Below are 20,076 nucleotides of genomic sequence, written 5' to 3' on the forward strand. Positions count from 1 at the left end.
GGCTGCAGTGCGCGCCCTGCATTGTACGTGCACTCGACGCTCGGGCCCAGCGAGCCTCCCCGGGCACTCCGACCCCATCGATGCGCATGACCCACGTGTCCCGCAAATGCCTCCGCGAGCGGCGACTGTCCTTTCGCCACACCTGGACGGCTACACCTTGACTGCGCCCAGTCCTCTATAATTACCCCGCAATAATACCGCTTGGTGGTGCTCGAGCCGTGCACGTCGCGCACCGATGCATTCCGCGTTTTGATTTTCATGTCCGAGACGCAATGAGTGCGTGTGTGGACTCAAATCGACACATCTCGTTTGGTAGTGGTCGCGATCAGATGTCGAGGCGCAACGGACGTCAAGGCCGTCGATCCAGACATCTAGATCACATCGCAATCGCACCAGATCTCGGAGCCCCGGACGCTCTTCCCGCACTCCTGCAAGCGAGCTGAGGCACCCAGCTCCGCTTGCTCGAGCAACATGCAGGGCGGCCGCGTTCGTCGAGTCATCCACTGCGCCCGCGCACCTCTCTTCACTTCACGGCGCGCGTCACCGTCCCCGCGCGGAGGCAATTTGAAGACCTGCAACACGTTCTATGCTGACGGCGCTGATATGTGGCGGCGCGAGCGTGACCGCGACTTGCACAGCGGTGATTGCGCCGCCGCCTGTCGGGCATTTTTGCAGCTTGCGCAGGCCGCCCGGGGCAGAACAGCGGCTCCCCGACGGCTTCGCCGCCCCCACTGACGAATTGACGGGGCGGCGCGCTCCGCATAGAACGGCCTGCGTTGCTGCGATCCCGTGGAAGCAATAGTCGCGACGCTTCGACAGCAGTCAAATTGGCGGCGGCTTCTCCAAGATCCCCTCCCTGCTGTCTGGGATCTGGCGGGGAGTACGTGAAGCTGCTCGAGCCAGCCGGGAAGGTCGGTGTTAGAAGCAGGGCGTGTCGAGACGTCCGGCGCAGGGTTCCATGCATGCGCACGGCGGGCTCGAGAGCGATACAGTGCTTGGAGGCGTGTCTAGGGATACATCGCGGGCTATAATATACCTGGAAGCGGATTAAGGCGCGCCCGTCAGCGACAGAATTATGACGGACGGGCGTGCAGTAGCGCGCCGCACGTACGTTGTTCTACAAAGCCACCTGCAGTCGTCATGACGGAGCCTGGCGCTCGCCCGCGAGCCGCTCCAGAATCTGGTCCGCGATTTTCTTGAACAGCGGCGCGGTTGGGGTGCGCTCGTACCGCTCGAGCAGCCCGAACGACCGTCTGCTCCCGCCCTCTGGCAGCGCCGCGAGCTCGTCGGGCGTCTCGGCCTCCGCCGCGTCGAGCAGCGTGACGAGCTCCGTGTCGACGGGGAGGCTCCCAAGAAACGGGAGCCCCTCGCGGCGCGCCATCTCCTCCCCGCCGCCAGTGGAGAACACGTTCGACACTTCGCCGCAGCATGGGCACACGTACCCGCTCATGTTCTCGACGAGGCCGAGCACGGGGATGGATGTCGCGCGCGTGAACGAGAGGCATTTCATGGCGTCGAGCAGGGCGACCGCCTGCGGCGTCGTCACGAGCACGGCGGATATTCGGGCGTGCACAGGGGCCATGTGCTCGACCAGCGAGAGGTGTTCGTCAGACGTGCCTGTGTCAATGAAAGCGCGCGGGGAAGACGCGGAGGGGGGGGGGGCGTCAGTCCGGTATGCGTGGACACGACATGGGGAGCGCACTAACCGGGCGGAGTGTCGATGACGAGGTAGTCGAGCTCGCCCCAGCGCACGTCGCTCAGGAACTGCCTGATCATCGCGTTCTTCTTCGGCCCGCGCCACACGACCGAGTCCTCCTTCTTCTTCAGCAGGAAGCCGACGGACATGCACGCGAGGCGCGCCGCGCTCCCGTCCGCGTACACGGGCACCCACCCGTCGCTGCTCTGGTGCACCGGGTGCCCGTCGAGCCCGAGCATGCGCGGGATCGACGGGCCCGTGAGGTCGACGTCGAGGATGCCCACGCGGGCCGTGGGCGAGGACGCGCGGAGGGAGAGCGCGAGCTGCGTGGAGACGGAGGACTTGCCGACGCCCCCTTTACCGGAGCAGACGATGATGATGTGCTTGACGCTGCGCAGGCGGCGGGAGACCGGGGTGTCCTCGAGCACGCTCATGTTGGGTAGTCTTTACAGTGTAGGAGGAGGAGCAGGAAGGAACGTCGTCGAGTCAGTGGCGAGGAGAGCATGGGCGCAGAGATTTAGCAGCGATGATGATAAATCGCGAAGTGCGCCTTCTAAGCTTCTTACCAAACGCGGTAATGCGGGGTAATCTAAGCGCCTAACGTCCTCCTCGAGAAAGCCTCACCGGGACTCACTGAGAGCGTATACGTGCAAGCAGTCCCTTGAGGATCATAGCATTTTCGCAAGATTCAATATCAGATGCTAGTTATGACACAGGTAGAGAATACAAAGCAGAGGATAGCGAAGACGAGCAAAGTAGGTACGACTCCGTTATACACGGAAGTGTTCTGGCTTGTGGTTCCTGGGAGACAATTGGTCAGTGGAATGGCAGGGGTGTGAAACAGACAGGTCGATCCGTACATTTTGCAGAGACGCGCCATGAGACCACCGAGTTGAATCAATGTCCCTACACCTTCCAAAATACGCATGTGCGTCCAGCCAATCTCCTGAAATGACCATTAGCTTGCAACGTCGTCCAGGTTTCCGAAATCCTTACCTTGATGTACTCAAGTTTTGTGTACTCCGGAATCCTATAGGGCCCAGTGTCAGCTAGTGGTCGCGTTGTTCGCAGGTAGACATACTCGTCAAACGTCTTGACCACCCTGAAGACCGTGACCACAATGTCGACCGCACTATATCCTTGGTCCCAAAGCTCGTCCAGCTTATCCATCGCGCCTTCGATGTCACCTTTCAGGCAGGCGCGTATCATGGCTTGCACGGTGATTGGATGTGGTTGGTCGCAGACTTTGAACACATTATCCCCGGAGACGAAGCCAAAGCCCGACCACGTCGACTGGAGATTATTGATTGCTTGTCGCATATCTCCCTCGGCAGTAAATATGAGAGCTTCGAGGCCCTCGTTGCTGTATTCCACCTGGAACGCCGGGTTAGCCTTTCGCGAAAGATGCGTAGTGTAGAAACTCACCTTTTCCATCTCACAAATCTCAAGCAAGCGCTTCAAGACCTCCTGGTCCCGCAACTTAGAGTACCGGAGGATAGCACAGCGACTCTGAATGGGCTCGATGATCTTGTTGGACATATTGCACGCCAACGCGAATCGCGTGGTGTTCGCGTAGATCTCCATGGTGCGCCGCAGTGCTTGTTGCGCTCCCGCGGTCATGCTAGCTCCGGGTCAGACGTGCGCGATTCGACGCGTCAAATGACGCACCTGTCCGCCTCATCCAGAATGACAATCTTGTGGCGTCCAGGTGGGAGCGTAACCTTCTTCTGTGCGAAGGATTTGATCTTGTTGCGCACGACGTCTATACCTCTTTACGGGGTTCAGCATACATGGACGCACCATCGAAACTGCAACACGCACCGTTCATCTGACGCATTCAGCTCCAAAACACCCTCTTTGTACCCATCCCCAAGAAGTTGGTGCGCTAAGCAGTGGATGCTTGTGGTCTTCCCAATACCCGGCATGCCCTAGAGAGTCTTGTCAAGTGAGAACACGCGAACGGTCCAGGTTGCGTACAGATATGATGATGTGAGGGCAGTTCCCATCCCTAGCGATGATCTTCAGCCGCTCGATAGTGTCCGTGTTCCCGACCACGTCGTCCAGGACTTGTGGCCTATACTTTTCGACCCTAAGCCAGAGTGAGACGACAGACGCCAGATATGAGATGTCAAGGATACCATGGGAGCTCGTAGTTTGGCAAGTTTGCGGCATTGCCATTGGCGGGGGCCTTCCCCTTCGCAGTGGATGAGGACATCGTGGCGGAAGGTGAAGGAGTGAGGCGCGGTCGGCGTGACTGGCTCGTCGCGTCGCAGACGCGTCGCCCATGTCACGTACGCGTGACAGACGCGTCTATACACGTCACCCCCCGATCGTGGCAGGCTTATCCGGAGCCTTCACCGCCGATCTCACCCAAACTAGCACATAGTTTCATACGTTCTTCAGTACCTGGTACGTGCCTCAAGCTTATAGAGTCACCACAACTTCCTGTCGGTTGCGCGGCTGATATCTGGCCCTTGCATCCGCGGCTTTCAGGAGACATCCCGCAGTTCCCATAGGGTCAAGTTTAAGGGCAATCTAGCAGAAGGTATGCGTGCGCGCTGCCTTTACGGGCTTCGAACGGCGCGCTCGGTAGCCGTATGGCCAACGATCATTTAAAGGGAGACGACAACTGTATGCCAGTGCAGGGTCGGCCGGGTACGTCTCATCCTGCGATAAATTCCGCGACAGCAGTAGGCGGAGCACTGTTAAAATATTGAGGAATAGTACCTATGAGTAAAAACTCCCAAGTTCAAGGGCTCATTCTAGCGCATCCACTAGCAAGGTCCTAGCAACCGACGACCGTTCACTCCACTATCAAATACGATGCGCAGGACTTTCCAGCTCTCTCGCAAGCGCGTGCACACAAGGACGGCGATCCGCGATAATTTGTTAGCGGCGACGCACTCCTTTCACCGGGTCCCCTCCGTCCAAAAATATCCTCTTCCAATTCACCGCAACTCCTGAATCACGGGCGGAGATTATCCCGGGTCCGCTGACGAGGGCGACATGAAGAGCTCCAAACCGAGTATAGCAACACAGTTCTCTGCCGGTGCCATGCCAGCTCCGATGCGGGCGACACTGCATAGGTCAGGCAGAGCATGCTGTCAGGTTCCACGCCGGGCGCCGGTTATAGTTATATCCAGCTGACTGCGCCAAAAATCTAGAAACACGACATACCCTGCGCTTCGGCCTTCGATGGAGATGTTACCTGGAGCGTCGTGTCAGGAAAGCGGCCGCCCAAACGTCATGTCGCGGTTGCGATATCGCGCTCCCAGGTTGGTATTGACGATAGTGTTGGAGACACCGATACGACCCTATCGTTCACAAAAAGCGATGAGCAGTCGGAGTGAGCTGGCATTTGCCTACAGTACACCGAGCGCTTCGAACAAACTGAAGACGAACTTTCCGCAGGCAAGCACGCAACTGTGGATGTCCCTGACGTTGGGAACACGAGGTTCTGCCGTGTGAGGGCAATGAGCCCGAGGTATCCGTTAAGCCCTGGTTCAAGATTCGATCGGCCGCGCAATACGGCTGGAAGAAGGCTGTGAGCATTTTCACCTCCGACGTGGCCTTCACAGCGTCTCGCGGTACTCAATTGCAAGGGCTGGAAGGTGTCCCTGCCACCAGCCTGAGTTGAATGCGGACCACTAAACTTGTGCAGGCCGGCCCCCGGGAGTCAAAGAGCTTACTCAAACTGGCAGTGAACAGCCCTTTCGCGGCCCGAAACTCTGTCATAGAATGTAGATCAGTATTCTACGATTTCGCTACTGACGTACGCAGCACGCACCTTCGTTGTAGCCGGCACAGCGTGTCACAATGCCGCGCTTGGCCGCAGTAAGTATAGAGTACTTGCCTCCGGTGACGAGTACTCAATGTCCCCGTATGTGCATATTAAGAACGGTTGTGCACCGTCTGCACAGTATCTCCGGTTCTGGAAGTGGTCTCCGAGTTGAGGAGGTAGTAACGCTGGGTCGGCGGGGGGCTGCAGAGGGTGGTGACGGCGTGTGGTCAACATCGCATATTGCCTTTTCGGGATTGAAGTGACGAGGATGGCTGTGCTGGTACGTACTATTGCTCCCGCGTTCAAGCAAGTTGTGTCCTTGCCGCCGACTACCACTACATTCACGCGCTGCAGCTCTTACAATTCCCTTCTCAGATGTAACCAACGTGTGTCTTTGGCTCTCCATTGGGATCGGATCGAGTACGAACTTCGCATCGACATCTTCTCTCGCCCACGCTCAAACATTGCCTGCACGAGCTCTGTACTAGTAAGTCCAAGTTGGCTTAAGCTGCTCACACTGCTCACGATGCTACAGAACAAGCCATCCGCGCAGCACCGTTGCATCTGAGGATAACCCGCGCTACGCGAAATGTCGTTACACCGCTGACACCGCGCGATACTTAGTGGGTAACATATCTGCTGTGTGGGTTAAGTCCCTCTGGCAAGCGTCGCCCGAGTACGGGACCCATTACGATAGTGCGAATGAGTCATACCGTTTTTCGAGTCTTCTCGAAGCCAGAGACAAAGCAAACCGTAGGAGGGTAAGGTAAGAAGCTCGTAGTGAACAACGGCTCTCAACGGCGCAATTGTAGGGCCGCAGTCAACCGGGCAAGCACCACACAATCCATTGCGATGGGTCCGTGTACTCATGCGGCGAAGATATCCCGACTGATCCAGGCTTCTAAGTCGTTCCGGGCTCTGTAGCGCCCTCAACTTCGGCAGACTGCCCGTACGGCGCGCCGAGTGCTAGCCTACACCCGGGCGCAGGAATGAAGACGCTCACGCCTGCTGGGTCGTATAAATCTCCAGGCTCTCATGGTGTACATTCACCATCCTAGCCCTGGCCTTCTTCTCTCGAACCTCCCCACAGAATGCTGTTGCATTTGCTGACCCTAGCCTCTGGAGCAGCCTTTGCTGCAGCCGAAGTTCTCAGTCTCTCGCAGCTCAACTGGACACTGCAAAACGTGGAGGGCCAGATCAAAGTCTCTGCCCAGCAACCATCCCAGGTCCACTTGGATCTGACAAAGGCGAACGTCATCACCGAACCGCTGCTGGGCATTAACGGTACGTCTGTCTACAAGCCCGTCAAGCCGTCGTATGTTCTGGGACTGACCCCGGATCACGTCTAGATTTCTCTGAGAGGTGGATTGTCACCGACAGCTGGGTCTATCAAGCAGACCTCAGTTTGATCATAGCTCAGCGTTCGCAGGACAACAGCAGCAGCAAGAATCTTCTGGTGTTTTATGGGCTTGATACTATTGCCAACATTGTAAGCAGCCCGCTCTCACACATATACCTCCGTTTACTAATGCTTAGTCCTCAGACTGTCGCCGGTCATCCTCTCGCATGGGTCAATAATCAGTTTCAGCAGTATGTCTACGACGTTACGGACTACTTAGCGTCGCCTGCGGATAACGACACGACCCTGACCATCGCGTTTGAGTCCCCCATCACGTACGGGCAGAACGTCAGCGCCCGTGCGGACGTGGAGCAGGAGATTACGATCGACGTGGGTACACGCCTGGCATGTGGTCGCAGAATTTATCTCATCGTTTTATCCTCAGTTTGAATGGACAGGCGTGCGCCAATTCATACGCAAGATCGGATCCGACTTCGGATGGGACTGGGTACGCCACCTCTGCATATGAGATGATAGGTTCCTCATCATACAACTCATCCCCCCAGGCTCCGGGTTTCGCACCGTCAGGTGTCTTCAAGCCCGCTTACCTGGTCACGTTGTCGGACGCTGCGGACGGCACTGCAGCAGACAACAATCCTGTCTCGCATCCCCTCCTCGTCTCTCAATCCAACGGTCTATTCATCGAAGAGTCCACCCTCGAGATCACGAAGGTCGGACAGAACCCGAATGTGCGCCCCGACGAGTCCGCGGACTGGCTCGTCAATGTCACGCTCGCAATCCGTTCCATCCGTGCTGATCCCAACCCTACCATCATCGTGTCCATCCCCGAGTTGAACGTCAACTCGGGTCCGCTCAAGCTCTCCGCGATCCCTGCTGCGACCGACACATCTACCTTCGTTAGTGCTGCGTTCACCGTTCCGGAGGGCCTGCCGCAGCGCTGGTACCCCCACACCGTCGGCACGCCGAAGCTGTACAACATCACTATGATGTTGAACGTGGCTGGGCTGCCCGCGGCGTCGTATACTACTCGATCCGGCTTCCGGACGACATTCCTCGTCCAGACACCGTACTCGCAGGAAGACGTCGAGCAACGCGGCATAACGCCTGGCGACCAGTGGCACTTCGAGGTCAACGGCAAGACGATATACTCGAAAGGTTCAAACCTCACTCCGCTCGATGTATTCTACCCTCGTATCACTACGGATAAAGTCCGCTGGATTTTAGAGAGCGTGGTCAAGGGTGGGCAAAACATGGTATGTCAACCCCGCTCATCAATTTTTTGCGTGCATGTCACTCACTTCTTTTTGTCAATAAAGCTGCGCGCTTGGGGCGGAGGAATCTACCAGCCTTCGGATGAGCTCACCGGTGGATACGACTTCTACTCCCTCTGCGATGAGCTCGGCATCCTCGTCTGGTCCGAACTCGGCTTCTCCGACTCGACCTACCCCGTGAACGACTTCTTCCTGGACTCGGTCGAGCGCGAAGTACGGCAGAATGTTCGGCGAATCAAGAAGCACCCTAGCAACGTGCAGTGGGCAGGCAGTAACGAAATCGAGGTCATAATCAGGCTGCTGAACAGCAGCACCGTCCCTGTTGACCTGGGCTCAGTCGTTGTTCCTCCGGGCCCTTTAAAGCCACGCTTCATTGACAACGTGAGTGTTGCACCCTACGCCCATTTTTCTTCTGGGCTAACCCGAGCGTGCTCGTAGTTCTTGCACATCTTCCAAAATTTCCTACACGATATTGTCTTGGAGGAGCAGTCATCGGTACGTTTTGATACCTTCTACCACTGGAAGCGACTCACAGTGCGGAAGGTTCCGTATACCGCCTGTTCGACGACAAACGGTGTCCTGAGCCTGGAACCATACATTCTGCGGCTGGACAACGTGGTCCCAGGCAATATTTACGGAAATACCGGTACGTTATTGCCCTCGTCAGAAGTTCACCAGCAGTGTTTAATCGCCCATCGATACTTCAGAGCTTTACAACTATGACCCCTCTCAAGCATTCAACTACAGCACATACCCGGTGGCTAGGTGAGGCATTCTCTCACTGTCATAAGATGGCGCTCTCAACCGTTGATTGTGCTTAGGTTTGTGAACGAGTTCGGGTGAGTACCACACCAAGCCCCTCCGCTCCGCCCCCATAAGTAACTGAAGTCGCTGTATCCCCAAGCTTCCCCTCTATGCCTTCCTTCTACAGCTGGGAGGAGGTCCTCGAGTCTCCTGACGACTTCTCGTTCAACTCTACCGTCGTGATGTCGCGCGACCACCACCCTCCTGCGACCAGTCTCACCTTCCCAAACCCGCGAGCACCCGAGGGCCAGAAGGAGATGACTGTCGCCGTCGAACTTTGGCTACCCACCCCTGGGACGTCCGACTCGAACCAGACGTTCGCGCAGTGGTGCTGGAGCACGCAAGTGTTCCAGACGCTCTACATGCAGTCCGAGATCGCGTTCTACCGCCGCGGCTCCGGGCGCGGCGAGAACAACCTCGGCGCGACCGTCTGGCAGCTGAACGACATCTGGCAGGGGGTGAGCTGGTCCGCGATCGAGTACTCCGGCCGCTGGAAGGTGCTGCAGTACGGGTTGGAGAACATCTACACGCCGGTGATCGTGTACCCGTTCTGGGTGCCCGAGACGGAGAGCCTGGAGGTTTCGGTGACGTCCGATCTGTGGGAGACTGTGGATGGTACCGTGCAATTTACGTGGTACGACTGGCTCGGCAATTCGCTCCACACGTCGTCGCACGCCTTCGCGGTCCCCAGCCTGAACAGCACAGTGGTGTACACGGCTCAAGGCCTCGACAACATCCTGCCCTCTGGATCCAAGGCCGAGGACGTGTGGATGCTCCTTAGCTTGACTGCGCGGGTTAACGGCGAGACCGTAACGCACGAGCAGCACGTACGTGCAAATCTTCTCTTATTTACCATGCTGGAGTCTGACATACCAACGGTAGTTCGTGCCGACGTCGCTGGCCAATGCGAACCTCGTTGACCCCCAGATCAAGGTCACCTCCAGTGATGATCTCACGTTCATGCTTTCTGCGCATGGCGGCGTTGCGCCCTTCACTTGGTTGGACCACCCGTCGGGCACCGTGGGCTACTTCGAAGATACGACGTCCAACAAGCCTCTGAACGGCTTCTACCTCGTTCCGGGCTCAGACCGCACCGGTGAGTCTGAATGTCTCTGGTACAGTGTAGTTTACAGCGATCGCTCATACCCCTTCGCAGTGCGCTTCGTGCAGTCCGCAGCGTTGTCGACTGTCGCGCACCCGTCCCCGTCGGACTTCGTCGTCCGGTCGCTCTGGAACAACACGCATCTGTAGTCTAATAACCTGGCCGATTGTCATTGGACGTGCACACTCCGAGTCGTACAAGCCGCTCTTGTTTTCTTTTCTCCGCTACTAGTCCTACCTATTGTTTCCACGCGAATTCAACACACTGGCAGTCATTATTCTGTGTCTACTTGGGTGCTTGCTGATGCCTCGCGGACTTCCTTATTTTGCCTTTTTATAAGCACCGTAAAGCATTCAATGACGAATTTTCTTGTTGCTCATTTGTCTTGAGAGAGTTACGCTTGCCGCAGGGTAGGTCGCACACTCTCGGAAATGCCCGATGATCGACGGCGCGTCTCGACGCGTTCCGTTAGCGAGACACGCGTGGCAAGCGCGCACCAGACTTTCCAGCGCACCGAGCCGAATCTCTTCGCCTCCTCCCTCTTCTCCCTTCCTCCGCACATGAACGCGCGAAGATGAACCCAGCCTACTCAACCCGCTGGCTGCACAGCGCATGTCTACGCCGGTGCTGTCGTGAGCATCACCCCGCTCCCAATCCGCGCGTACGCCCCAACTCACTTTCCGTCGAGGTCTAAGGTCCCGCGCGTTCTCTTCCGCCCCCGAACGCGGTCCATCAGCCTCCACGAGCCTTCCGAAACCCCGACTAGACTATCGCGATATCTCCGAAAACGTCTTCTTCAAGTCACACAACGCGTTCAACCGCAAGGCTGCGCTGCCCGTGGGTGCCGTCCAGACGGTCGCCCGACTCTACGAGGAACAAAAGGAGCTCTCGCAAACGCTGAACACGAAACGACATGCGCGTTCGACCGTAGGTGACCGCATACGAAGCCTCGCGAAAGACCCACAGAAGAAGCAGGCTGCGCTGGACGAGGCGAAGGCCCTCAAGGCGGAGATCTCGGAGTTGGAGAATCGCGCTGCTAGCCTCGAGGAAGAACTGCACACGCTCGCGTTGGCCATCCCCAATGACACGCACCCTGCCGTACCTATAGGCCCGGAGTCTGTCGCGGTCACGCTGTCCACACACGGGCCTGAACTCATCCCTGCCTCCCCCGCACGCGACCATGTAGCAATATGCCGCGCGCTCGACCTCATCGACTTGGAAGCTGGTGCGACGGTTGCGGGCTCCTCGTGGTACTACCTTAAGAACGAGGGTGCGCTCCTCGAGCTCGCGCTGGTGAACTACGCCTTGAGCACGGCGATAAAACACGGCTTCACACCTGTCACCACCCCCGACGTTGTTCGGTCGGACATCGCCCGTCGGTGCGGCTTCCAACCGCGCGACCCCGTAGATGGGACCGCCTCGCAGACATATCATCTCATGCACACCACGGACCCGGGCGCAGCGGAGAACCATAACCACCCGGAACTCGTCCTCGCGGGGACAGCGGAGATTCCGCTTGCTGGTATGTTCGCGAACAGGATACTCTCAGCGACCGAGCTGCCGCTGAAGGTGATTGGGCTTGGGCACGCGTTCCGAGCGGAGGCCGGTGCGAGGGGTGCGGACACGCGCGGGTTGTACCGTGTCCATCAGTTCACGAAGCTGGAGTTGTTCGCGTTGAGTGAGGAAGAGAAGAGCGAGGAGATGATGGAGGAGATGCGCAAGCTGCAGACTGAGATCTTCGAGGGACTAGGACTTTCGTTCAGGTGCGTCGAGCGACCCGTGAATACTTGACATCCGCTCACACTGTTTCGCACAGGGTTCTCGAGATGCCAACGGAAGAGCTCGGCGCGAGCGCATACCGCAAGTACGATGCAGAGGCATGGATGCCTGGCCGAGGAAGCTGGGGCGAAATCTCGTCTACGTCCAACTGCACCGACTACCAAGCCCGTCGACTACATATCCGGTATCGCCGTGCAGCCGTCGCATCCTCATCTTCTCCTGCGGATGCAGCGCAGTCTGCGCTGCCGTTCGTACACACACTGAATGGGACTGCGGCTGCCGTGCCTCGGCTCATCGTGGCCTTGGTCGAGAACGGCGCAGTGTTCAACGACGCAGGCGATGTCGCGGGCCTGCGCCTGCCGAAGGCGCTGCAGCCGTTCTGGGTTGGGGGGAACGCGCGGGGGTTGATTGAGTGGGTATGATGGTACGCGGTGAACGCACTGCGCACGAGTATACAGACAACGTACACCGCCTATAACGACACAGCTAATCACATGCCCCTTCTCTGGAAGCCAGGTATCGCCCGTATTTGACACTGGATAGCCCGTCAAAGTCCGTGGCGTGCGGGCGATGTCGGCAGATGGTTATCGTGAGCGTCGGTGGATTTGTGGTCGCGCGTCGTGCACGGATAGCTGAGCGTCGGGGGCAGACGGAGAGCGAGGTAATGAAGGCGGCGATCCGGCGTCATCAGGGACGGGAGGACAGACGGAGTGATCGCAGCGTGAACGATGATGCTCATGGGCGCCTCCGCCGCTGTCGCGCTAGACATCATGTGTACCGCAAAGCGGCCGCGGCAGTCCCGGCCCCTCCACAACTCCCTTCTCTCTCTACCTCCACCACTCTCTCGCCACCATGTCTGCGCTCTCGCTCGCAAAACAGGCATACTCCGCGTTCAACCGCGATAAGCCCCATGTACGTCCTCTTCGCGCCCAAGCGGGCACCCTCCCGACCTCAGTCTTCTAGTCGTCCATTACGGAATGGGTCGAGATCCTCACCTCGAGCAGCTACGAAGAGGAGGCGTACGATGGGTATGTGCTGCGCCCGTCTGCACTCGTGAGTGCGATCTCATCCGACTTGTCCTAGGATCCCGGAATTAGTGGATTCCATCAATATTCAAGCCACAGGGTGAGCGAATCCCGCTGCATGCGGATGTCCTGGGCTAACCAAGCATAAGGCCTGCGGAAGCTTCACGCGCGGTCCGCAAGAAGCTCAAGCACGGAAACCCTCATCAGCAGTACCGCGCACTCGTGGTACGCCCCTTTGTGGCGCCAAAGTGACTCGCGAGCTCACGCACCCCCAGATTCTGAAGGCTATCGTCGAGAACGGCGGCCACAAGTTCCAGAGTGAGTCTCCTCTGTCAAGGTTCGGGGAGCGGGCCGTACTTAGACCGCCGCAGCGTCATTCGCGGACCACCAACTCACAGATGCGATCAAGAACCTCGCCGCGGATGCCGCAACAGACCACAAGGTGAAGAAGAAGCTTGCCTCCGTGCTCGCAGCATGGCATCTGCAGTTCAAGGATGACCCCTCTATGACGCTTGTGGCGAACCTGTACAAGCAGTGCAAGGTTGCACACTCCACTCGTGTGAGCACCGATCGGCGAGCACTGGATAACGTCAACGCTGGTCTTGGCGTGGACGCCGAATACATTGAGCGGAAAAAGAAAGAGGACGAAACTAGGAAGAGAAGGGAGGAAGAGAAGCGCAAAGCCAAGGAAGACAAAGCGCGCCGGAAGGTGGAAGAGGAGGAGCGAAAACGGAAGGCTGCACAACCGAAGATGAAGCGAAAGCCCTTCAACTTCGAGCAGGTGCGTACGATTAACCCGCCACCCGTAACGCTGCATATTCATAGTGTTGTAGGAGAAACCGCAGATTCTTACTTCCATCGCTAACGCCTCCCAAGCGGCGAACAATCTAGTGAACGCCATGACAGTAAGTAAATGTGGCGTCGAACATTCTAGCGATGCTGATTATGCGGGACAGCTCGTAAACACTGCCCAAGATAGCCTGGAGACAAATGAGCGAGTCCAAGAATGCTTGACCAACGTGAAGCAAGTAAGAAAGCAGATTGTCCGCTATATCCAGGCAAGTGATCATCGAAGTGACCGCAACAACCCCTATTCACACTAGTGCCGATAGCTTGTCGAGAACGAGGACATGATCGGCGTTCTGATCGAGACCAACGACCGCATCATCGCAGCGTTGGAGAACTACGACTTGGTGCGCTTCTTTGTCGTCTAGCAACACACCACCGCTCATCGTTTCACCTTTCACTCTAGCTCTCGAAGCCAGATACATCAGAACAGCAGGTCAAGGCGATTCAGGAGGGGCTCGCCGCTACGAAGCTGTCGAACAGTCAGCTGGGCAAGCTGCAGGATAGGCAGCGCGCGGCGATCGAACGGTCGACTGGTCGCGTCGGGTCTTCCAGCACGCGGCCAGACTCCGACGAAGATAGCCCTGCCAGTCCAACGAGCCCGTCATACGTCCACCCCGACCTGCAGAACCTTGAGTTCGGTGCTTTGGGCGCCGAGCAGAGGTGAGCAGGCCGCCTCGCGCTGCACACACAACCCGCTAACCCCGATGATAGCGGTCTGCCTCCCCCGATTCGACCGTCAGTACCGCGTTCATCGTCGGAAGACGACGATGCGTGGCGACGCGGCTCCCTCTCGGACTTCAGCGACTACCACTCGTCCGATGAGGAGACGCACAACCGCGCCGTCGCGTCGTCTTCGGGGCAGCCCCGCCGGCGAGGATACGTCGACGTCTCCGACGACGAGTCTGCGGATGTCCGTCGGAACCCGAAGCAGGGCTTGCTGGAGGACCCTTTTGCCGATCCACTCTGACCGCTTTCCATTGAACTATGAGGCGGTGCTGGGAAGAAGGAAAGGTGGCAAGAAGTGTAAGCAAGCAGTACTTGTACGCTCGGTGTTCTAGTATGTTTGTGTCACCATATTGTATAGAACGCGCTGAGAAGTTGTATTGTGATCTACCATGTGTATCTGAATTATATCATTCTATTCAGGAGTCAGTCTTCATCGAACATTTGTGCGGTTCAAAGTATAGTCTCGATTGTGACGACTGCATGCGTGATATCATAGCAAAGCAAAGACAGACACAAACGACAGATATGAGCCGGGATACATTCCACTACTACCTCTTGCGCTCGATGCGCCACTTGTAGACTCTCGGCTTCCAGGTCTGCTCGTCGACCTTCTTAGGACCCCGGTCCTCGTCCTCATCGTCCGAGTCGCCATCCTGAGTGACTTTCTCTACTCCGCTCATCTTTTTCGCTCCACCTTTGCCCATTAACGCGCGTTGCATCTCCATCTCGCGCTCCGCGTAGCGCAGGTGGCGGTCTCGTACGAGACGTGCAGAGAGCTCTTTCAAGAGGCGTGTGCGATGCTCCTGTGAGGCGCATGAGTTGATGTGTACACGCTAGGTGAGCACTGCGATGGACGAACCTTCGCTTGTTCTGCCGTTTGTATTGAGCTCTGGTCGAGCGTCGTCTCTTCAGCATCTGCATCCGCCTTCGACTTTCTCCTCTTCCGCTTCGCCTCCGCAGGCGCTTTCCAGCCAAGGTCCACGGCGCTTTCTACGGACACGTCCATCTTGACGTCCTCTTGCGAATCCGAGGATTTGCGACTAGAAGCAGCATATTGCCGGGCTATACGTTACACGGTCCAGATGAGCGGGGCATACGGGTAACCATTGAATGCCGACGTACCTTCTGCCGCATCCTCCGCAAACAACACATGTTTTCCCTTATTGCTGTGGGACTTCCGGCGGGCTCTCTTCGGTTCCGGGGCAATAACGCCCGCTTCCCGCAGAGCCTCGAGCTCCTGCTCGTCAAGCTCGTCTGCGTCGTCCTCGCCGTTCAGCATTCCGGGCTTTAGGAGGTCCGCAAGCTGGGTCAGCTGGCTCTTCAGCTTGTCAATTTTCTAGGAGCGCGGACGTAGTCAGAGATGCGGCCGGGGAGGAGGGTGCGAGAACGGCGCGCGTACCTTCAGCCCCGCGGCCCTCATGGTGCGCAGGTAGTTCTCGTCCTGCGTCTTGAGCACTTTCACTATGTCCGTTGGCAATGCTTGAGCCCCTCTATCTTTCACATGTACACCACCCTGACAGCGCGCGCCCAAACGTGAGTGAGCGGATCATGAGCGGGTGGAAGGCAAGCAAGCGTACCTCCGTCTTCTCCTTCGTCATCGAGAAGTAGAACTCATCCTTGTTCCTCGTCGCAGCTTTCTCCCGCAAGAGGTTTATCCGGTCCTGCTTCGAGTGGTAGTCGCGCGCGCGGAGCACATAGTCCTTGTGCTTCTCGAGGAAACCGAGGCGTGTCCGGTGCGAAAGCTGCGAACGCTCCTTGTGCGTCTTCCTGTGTAGGGAGTTCTTGAGAGACGACATAGCTTACAACAGTTATGACGGGTATCGCGACAAGCAGTCAAGTCGAGCTGGACGCAAGGGGGCGTCGAGGTTTGTGGCAGAATGCGTTCAGTACAGTTTCGAAAATGGACATTACAGGCGCCTAACAACATCTCTCGATCGCCACCCGGGCCGGCTGCCCGCCAATACATACGAAACATGAAAAAGGTCACCGTGGACCTGAAAATTTGTACTATGGCATGCTGTAAGGAAAGGGGCCAGTCGCAAGAAATAAAAATATAGGGCGCGGGGTAGGAGGGAAAAGCCACGAAAAATAACCACAGACGCTATATTTACACGCTACGCTGACAGAACGGAAGGGAATGGGACGGGGTCGAGGACAAGGATGGAGGGAAAGGTCGGCCGAACGTTATGCGTTATGTCCCGGCTCCGTGGTGGTTGGCGTCGCCCATCCCGGCCCCTCCGTGCATCGCCTCCATGGACGCACCCGCCGGTCCCGGTATCGATCCTCCAATCGGACTTTCTAGATACAAACGGATGAGCACGCTCTCGAGCGCAGCGACGGACGGCGTCGGGAACTCGAACCCGCGCGCATGGTCGCGGACGCTCTGGAAGAGAACAGCCATGCGCTCCCAACGGTCCTGCGTGGCGTCGAGGGACGGCTGCTGCAGCGGCGGCACCGAGGGCAGGGGCGCAAGCATTGAGATGGCGGACTGGAACGTCTGTGGCGGGGCCTGCATCCCTTCCGGGGAAGAAGGCACGTCCTGGTTCATCGAAGTCGACGCCGACGACGGGCCCGCGATGGCGTTGTGCCCGTCGTCCATGAACGAGGCCGACGAGGGGCTCTGGGACGCCGGCGTCATCGACCCGCGGTCCTTGCGCGGCCGGCCTCGAGGACGCTCGCCCGCCGTCTGGGCATCTATCTCTGCCTGCGCCTTCCGGCCGCGCTTCGTGAACGGGAAGTTCGCGGGCCCGATATCGTGCGAGTGTTCCGCGACATCTGTCCTTCCGTTCAGTGCCCGATATGCGAGAGCTCGAGCCGGCGGCGGGGCGACTCACAGCACGCGCGGACCTCGTCCGTGTCGAAGTACGTCTTGTAGCTGATCGACGCCGAGCAGCCGATACCGTCAAGCTACCTAAACAGCATGAGCGGACGCCCTTCCCCCCGCATACACACACCCCCGCGCACACGACGACGAGCGCGCCCCGCGCGCCCTGTCACACCGGCCGCGCGCACGTACCTTTCTGCTCGGGACCTTGCGCACCCTGTCCGGGTACTTCTTCACGTACTTCTTGCGCCCGCCGCGCGAGTGGCGGCCGCAGACGAGCTTGATGTGCTCCTTGAAGCGCGGCGGGACGGCCTTGGACGCGTGCGTGTCGCCCTTCACGAACTCGACCATCTTCTCCTCCTCCTCGTGCTGGCGCCACGCCTCGAACGCGTCGAGCGACTCGAACACGAGCGTGTACCGGTCGTCCGCTTCCCCAGAGCCGTACAGGCCCTTGCGCGGGTTGCCGGTGTACGTCGTCGACGGCGACTGCACGCTGCGGGTCCCGTTGGCGTCGCCGGAGATCTGCCCGAACGTCGGCGGGGAGAGCGAGGAGGAGGCGTCGAGGCTGCCGAACGTCTGCTGGCCGCCGGGCGGGTGTATCCTGAACGCCTGGAAGCTCATCGTGGCGGAGGAGAGGCGCGAGTGGCGGCGGAGGATGAGTGCAGCGGCTTGGTGAGCGCGAGCCAGTCGCCGCTCGCGCTTCGCACCGGAGTCGCCGACCCGGGCTGCCGCGTGACCGACACCACGGCCATTCGTCTGCACGGCGTCTGCGCTAAAATGCTGCTGTCTCGTTCATTTCTCGCAGACTCGGACATGGAATGTATGGTGCGGAGAGCGTGAAAAAAACACGACGAATGCAATGCGATGCGATTACGGCTGACAGCCAGTGTAGCTAGTGATGTCCAGATGCGGTGCGTACATAGTAGTAGCGATGCGAGGTCCGACGGTCCGTAGGCATAATGTAGTAGATGACGTCTCGGGGCAATCACAGGACGGTCAATGCGCCTGCCACGATCCCCCCGATGACGGCGAGCGAGGCAGCGAAGTGCGCGGGGCCGAGTCGCATGCCCACGGCGCCATTCGCCGCTCCTGTAGTTACTCCGGTCGAGCTGCTGCTGGTGCTCGTGCTGCCAAAGAGGGGCGTCGCAACGGGCGTCGCCGGGGAGTAAGTCACGCCGTTGGCGTCAGCCGCGACCTGGAACACCGAACCATTCCCGAACTCGTAGAACTGGAGAGGTAGTGTGTCAGCCTGTGGGAGCCGCCGGGGCGAGAAGACGGCCACGCACATCAACGAGCATGAAGTTCGGGTTCCGTCCGTACTGGGCGGAGCAGGTCTGGACCTGCTGGCCAAGCGAGCCGACTCCGCTCGCGGCGTTCGTCGTGTTCGCCTTGTCAGAGTCCGGCGCAGGGAAGCCCGCAATCAGCTTGTCCAGGAAGTGATTGATGAGATACAGCTGCGTGCTCGAGTCGCCGTGCGTCCGGTTCACGGCGCAGTCAAACGTGGTGTCCGTCACATCGTATGCGGTCTCCCAGACGTTCGTGAACTCTGCCTTGGTGGTCAGTTTCGCAATCCTACGCGGCTGACAGAGGGAGAGGCGCACCGTCGATAATGTAGGGCACGGAGGTGAAGTCCGCCTCCGCATCCATGAACGTGACGAGGCGCTTTCCGGAATCAATGAGGGTTCCGAGTGTGGGCCAGCCGCTCGCTGCGAGTGACGCCGAGTCCGGCGCGTAGGAGAGCGTGTCCAGCCCGGCAGCCTTAAACACCGTATCGAACTCCGAGGGCGCGACGTCATCGGAGTTCACGATCAGGAGGGAAACCACTATGTGAGGCAGCGCCGTGAGTATGCTTCTAGTGCCTCCCGTGTAGCCCGGAACCCCGTTTCAGACTCACCATCGTTCGGGTTGGCGTCCATCCATGATTTAACTAAAATGATATGTCACGGTCAAAATAGTTCCGTGCATAGGGCTTTTGACGGTACCGACCTGTAGTCAAGTAGTCTTGCAGCGATCCTCCGTCGAAGAGACCCTATGGGAAGGATTCAATTAAACGGCGGGAACGCCGGACGTGGGAGAAGCACCACTTACGCAACTCGTGTGGCAAAGGTGGATGACGCCACTTTGGTTGTGCGCCTGGGACTGCAGCATCCGGACGCCATCGTTCAGCTGCTGGGTGACTGTCTGCGGTGAGCGGAATGAGAATGCAGAGACGAACCGGGACACGCACTGTTGTAGTCCTGGTTTACGGCAACTATAGTAGACGCGCAAGGCTAACGGTTAAGCAGCATTCCGCGAACGATGGTGCTGGTACGTACAGCCAGTAGTTCCAACAGCATAGGAGTCGTGAGCACCAACGAAGGTGACATTACCGAAGCTCCTGTCGCATAGCTAGAGGCGACATCCGTTAACGGTACGTTCCGCAGTTGCGTTGCTGCGCATGCTTTGTTTGCAGACATACCTCGGCGTGTCCGTTACATGTCGTTGCCCTCCGAGTCGTCGAAAGCGCAGACACAGAAGAAGCGAGCAGAGAAAGAACGGCCGGCGTTACGAAGTTCGTCGCAAGCTTCATGACGGTAGATGCAGGTCAAGTAGTGGCAAGACGGGCGTAACGTTGAAGTCCTGGTCGGAGCGTGAAGGAAGGTGTGGGGTAATATTGTCGTCTCAGATGACCGCAGCAAAAGTAACGAGTGAGCGCGCGCGGGGGGTAAGCAGAGACGACGAGGGGAACAATTGTGCGACAGATGGAGGACAAAGCCAAGGCTGCGGACCGTGCTGGAGAGGCAACTGCATTCTGCCCAGACGGCCGAGGCGCAGTGGCTGCCTGCCGACGGCGCTGATTTCCCGCCCCAGCCGCCACGT

The 20,076-nt window shown here is 58.4% G+C and overlaps 8 protein-coding genes across 8 annotated transcripts; 3 read left to right on the forward strand and 5 right to left on the reverse strand.

The window, feature by feature from the left end:
* Nucleotides 1–1,138: 1,138 nt before the first annotated feature.
* Nucleotides 1,139–2,193, reverse strand: TRAVEDRAFT_158184 (P-loop containing nucleoside triphosphate hydrolase protein; the record flags this gene model as incomplete). Its single annotated transcript, XM_008034566.1, has 2 exons — nucleotides 1,707–2,193; nucleotides 1,139–1,617 (listed from the first exon to the last, which is right to left on the reverse strand). Exons 1-2 carry the CDS (start codon nucleotides 2,128–2,130, stop codon nucleotides 1,139–1,141), a joined length of 903 nt encoding a protein of 300 aa, XP_008032757.1. The 5' UTR covers nucleotides 2,131–2,193.
* A 273-nt stretch (nucleotides 2,194–2,466) lies between these two features.
* On the reverse strand, nucleotides 2,467–3,911 carry TRAVEDRAFT_55182 (P-loop containing nucleoside triphosphate hydrolase protein; the record flags this gene model as incomplete). The annotated part of the gene is made up of 9 exons (XM_008034166.1): nucleotides 2,467–2,497; nucleotides 2,557–2,642; nucleotides 2,693–2,726; nucleotides 2,778–3,070; nucleotides 3,122–3,317; nucleotides 3,365–3,466; nucleotides 3,518–3,624; nucleotides 3,674–3,785; nucleotides 3,835–3,911. 9 exons carry the CDS (start codon nucleotides 3,909–3,911, stop codon nucleotides 2,467–2,469), a joined length of 1,038 nt encoding a protein of 345 aa, XP_008032357.1.
* A 2,657-nt stretch (nucleotides 3,912–6,568) lies between these two features.
* On the forward strand, nucleotides 6,569–10,163 carry TRAVEDRAFT_110811 (glycoside hydrolase; the record flags this gene model as incomplete). The annotated part of the gene is made up of 12 exons (XM_008034567.1): nucleotides 6,569–6,761; nucleotides 6,827–6,966; nucleotides 7,021–7,182; nucleotides 7,262–7,324; nucleotides 7,383–8,090; nucleotides 8,154–8,444; nucleotides 8,547–8,603; nucleotides 8,652–8,754; nucleotides 8,816–8,873; nucleotides 8,930–8,947; nucleotides 9,013–9,739; nucleotides 9,795–10,163. The coding sequence occupies 12 exons, from the start codon at nucleotides 6,569–6,571 to the stop codon at nucleotides 10,161–10,163; spliced, it is 2,889 nt and encodes a 962-aa protein (XP_008032758.1).
* A 463-nt stretch (nucleotides 10,164–10,626) lies between these two features.
* TRAVEDRAFT_68052 (seryl-tRNA synthetase) lies at nucleotides 10,627–12,293 on the forward strand (the record flags this gene model as incomplete). Its single annotated transcript, XM_008034568.1, has 3 exons — nucleotides 10,627–10,646; nucleotides 10,710–11,777; nucleotides 11,831–12,293. 3 exons carry the CDS (start codon nucleotides 10,627–10,629, stop codon nucleotides 12,213–12,215), a joined length of 1,473 nt encoding a protein of 490 aa, XP_008032759.1. The 3' UTR covers nucleotides 12,216–12,293.
* Nucleotides 12,294–12,606: 313 nt separating this feature from the next.
* Nucleotides 12,607–14,810, forward strand: TRAVEDRAFT_55185 (uncharacterized protein). Its single transcript, XM_008034167.1, has 11 exons — nucleotides 12,607–12,705; nucleotides 12,757–12,821; nucleotides 12,877–12,918; nucleotides 12,968–13,043; nucleotides 13,094–13,136; nucleotides 13,190–13,599; nucleotides 13,652–13,723; nucleotides 13,775–13,876; nucleotides 13,931–14,011; nucleotides 14,071–14,327; nucleotides 14,379–14,810. The coding sequence occupies exons 1-11, from the start codon at nucleotides 12,646–12,648 to the stop codon at nucleotides 14,632–14,634; spliced, it is 1,464 nt and encodes a 487-aa protein (XP_008032358.1). The 5' UTR covers nucleotides 12,607–12,645; the 3' UTR covers nucleotides 14,635–14,810.
* A 27-nt stretch (nucleotides 14,811–14,837) lies between these two features.
* Nucleotides 14,838–16,244, reverse strand: TRAVEDRAFT_68054 (small-subunit processome). Its single transcript, XM_008034569.1, has 5 exons — nucleotides 15,971–16,244; nucleotides 15,793–15,906; nucleotides 15,516–15,729; nucleotides 15,253–15,455; nucleotides 14,838–15,196 (listed from the first exon to the last, which is right to left on the reverse strand). Exons 1-5 carry the CDS (start codon nucleotides 16,187–16,189, stop codon nucleotides 14,942–14,944), a joined length of 1,005 nt encoding a protein of 334 aa, XP_008032760.1. The 5' UTR covers nucleotides 16,190–16,244; the 3' UTR covers nucleotides 14,838–14,941.
* A 415-nt stretch (nucleotides 16,245–16,659) lies between these two features.
* On the reverse strand, nucleotides 16,660–17,685 carry TRAVEDRAFT_107419 (uncharacterized protein; the record flags this gene model as incomplete). Its single annotated transcript, XM_008034570.1, has 3 exons — nucleotides 16,660–17,168; nucleotides 17,228–17,300; nucleotides 17,410–17,685. Coding segments are annotated over 3 exons (858 nt in total), but the record flags the coding sequence as incomplete, so codon positions are not given.
* Nucleotides 17,686–18,005: 320 nt separating this feature from the next.
* Nucleotides 18,006–19,947, reverse strand: TRAVEDRAFT_25453 (PLC-like phosphodiesterase). Its single transcript, XM_008033619.1, has 9 exons — nucleotides 19,676–19,947; nucleotides 19,533–19,605; nucleotides 19,445–19,468; nucleotides 19,306–19,394; nucleotides 19,204–19,246; nucleotides 19,112–19,144; nucleotides 18,819–19,040; nucleotides 18,504–18,763; nucleotides 18,006–18,445 (listed from the first exon to the last, which is right to left on the reverse strand). The coding sequence occupies exons 1-9, from the start codon at nucleotides 19,784–19,786 to the stop codon at nucleotides 18,203–18,205; spliced, it is 1,098 nt and encodes a 365-aa protein (XP_008031810.1). The 5' UTR covers nucleotides 19,787–19,947; the 3' UTR covers nucleotides 18,006–18,202.
* Nucleotides 19,948–20,076: the final 129 nt, after the last annotated feature.

The sequence above is a fragment of the Trametes versicolor genome, assembly GCF_000271585.1.
Source record: "Trametes versicolor FP-101664 SS1 unplaced genomic scaffold TRAVEscaffold_1, whole genome shotgun sequence".
Classification (NCBI taxonomy): Eukaryota; Fungi; Basidiomycota; class Agaricomycetes; order Polyporales; family Polyporaceae; genus Trametes; species Trametes versicolor.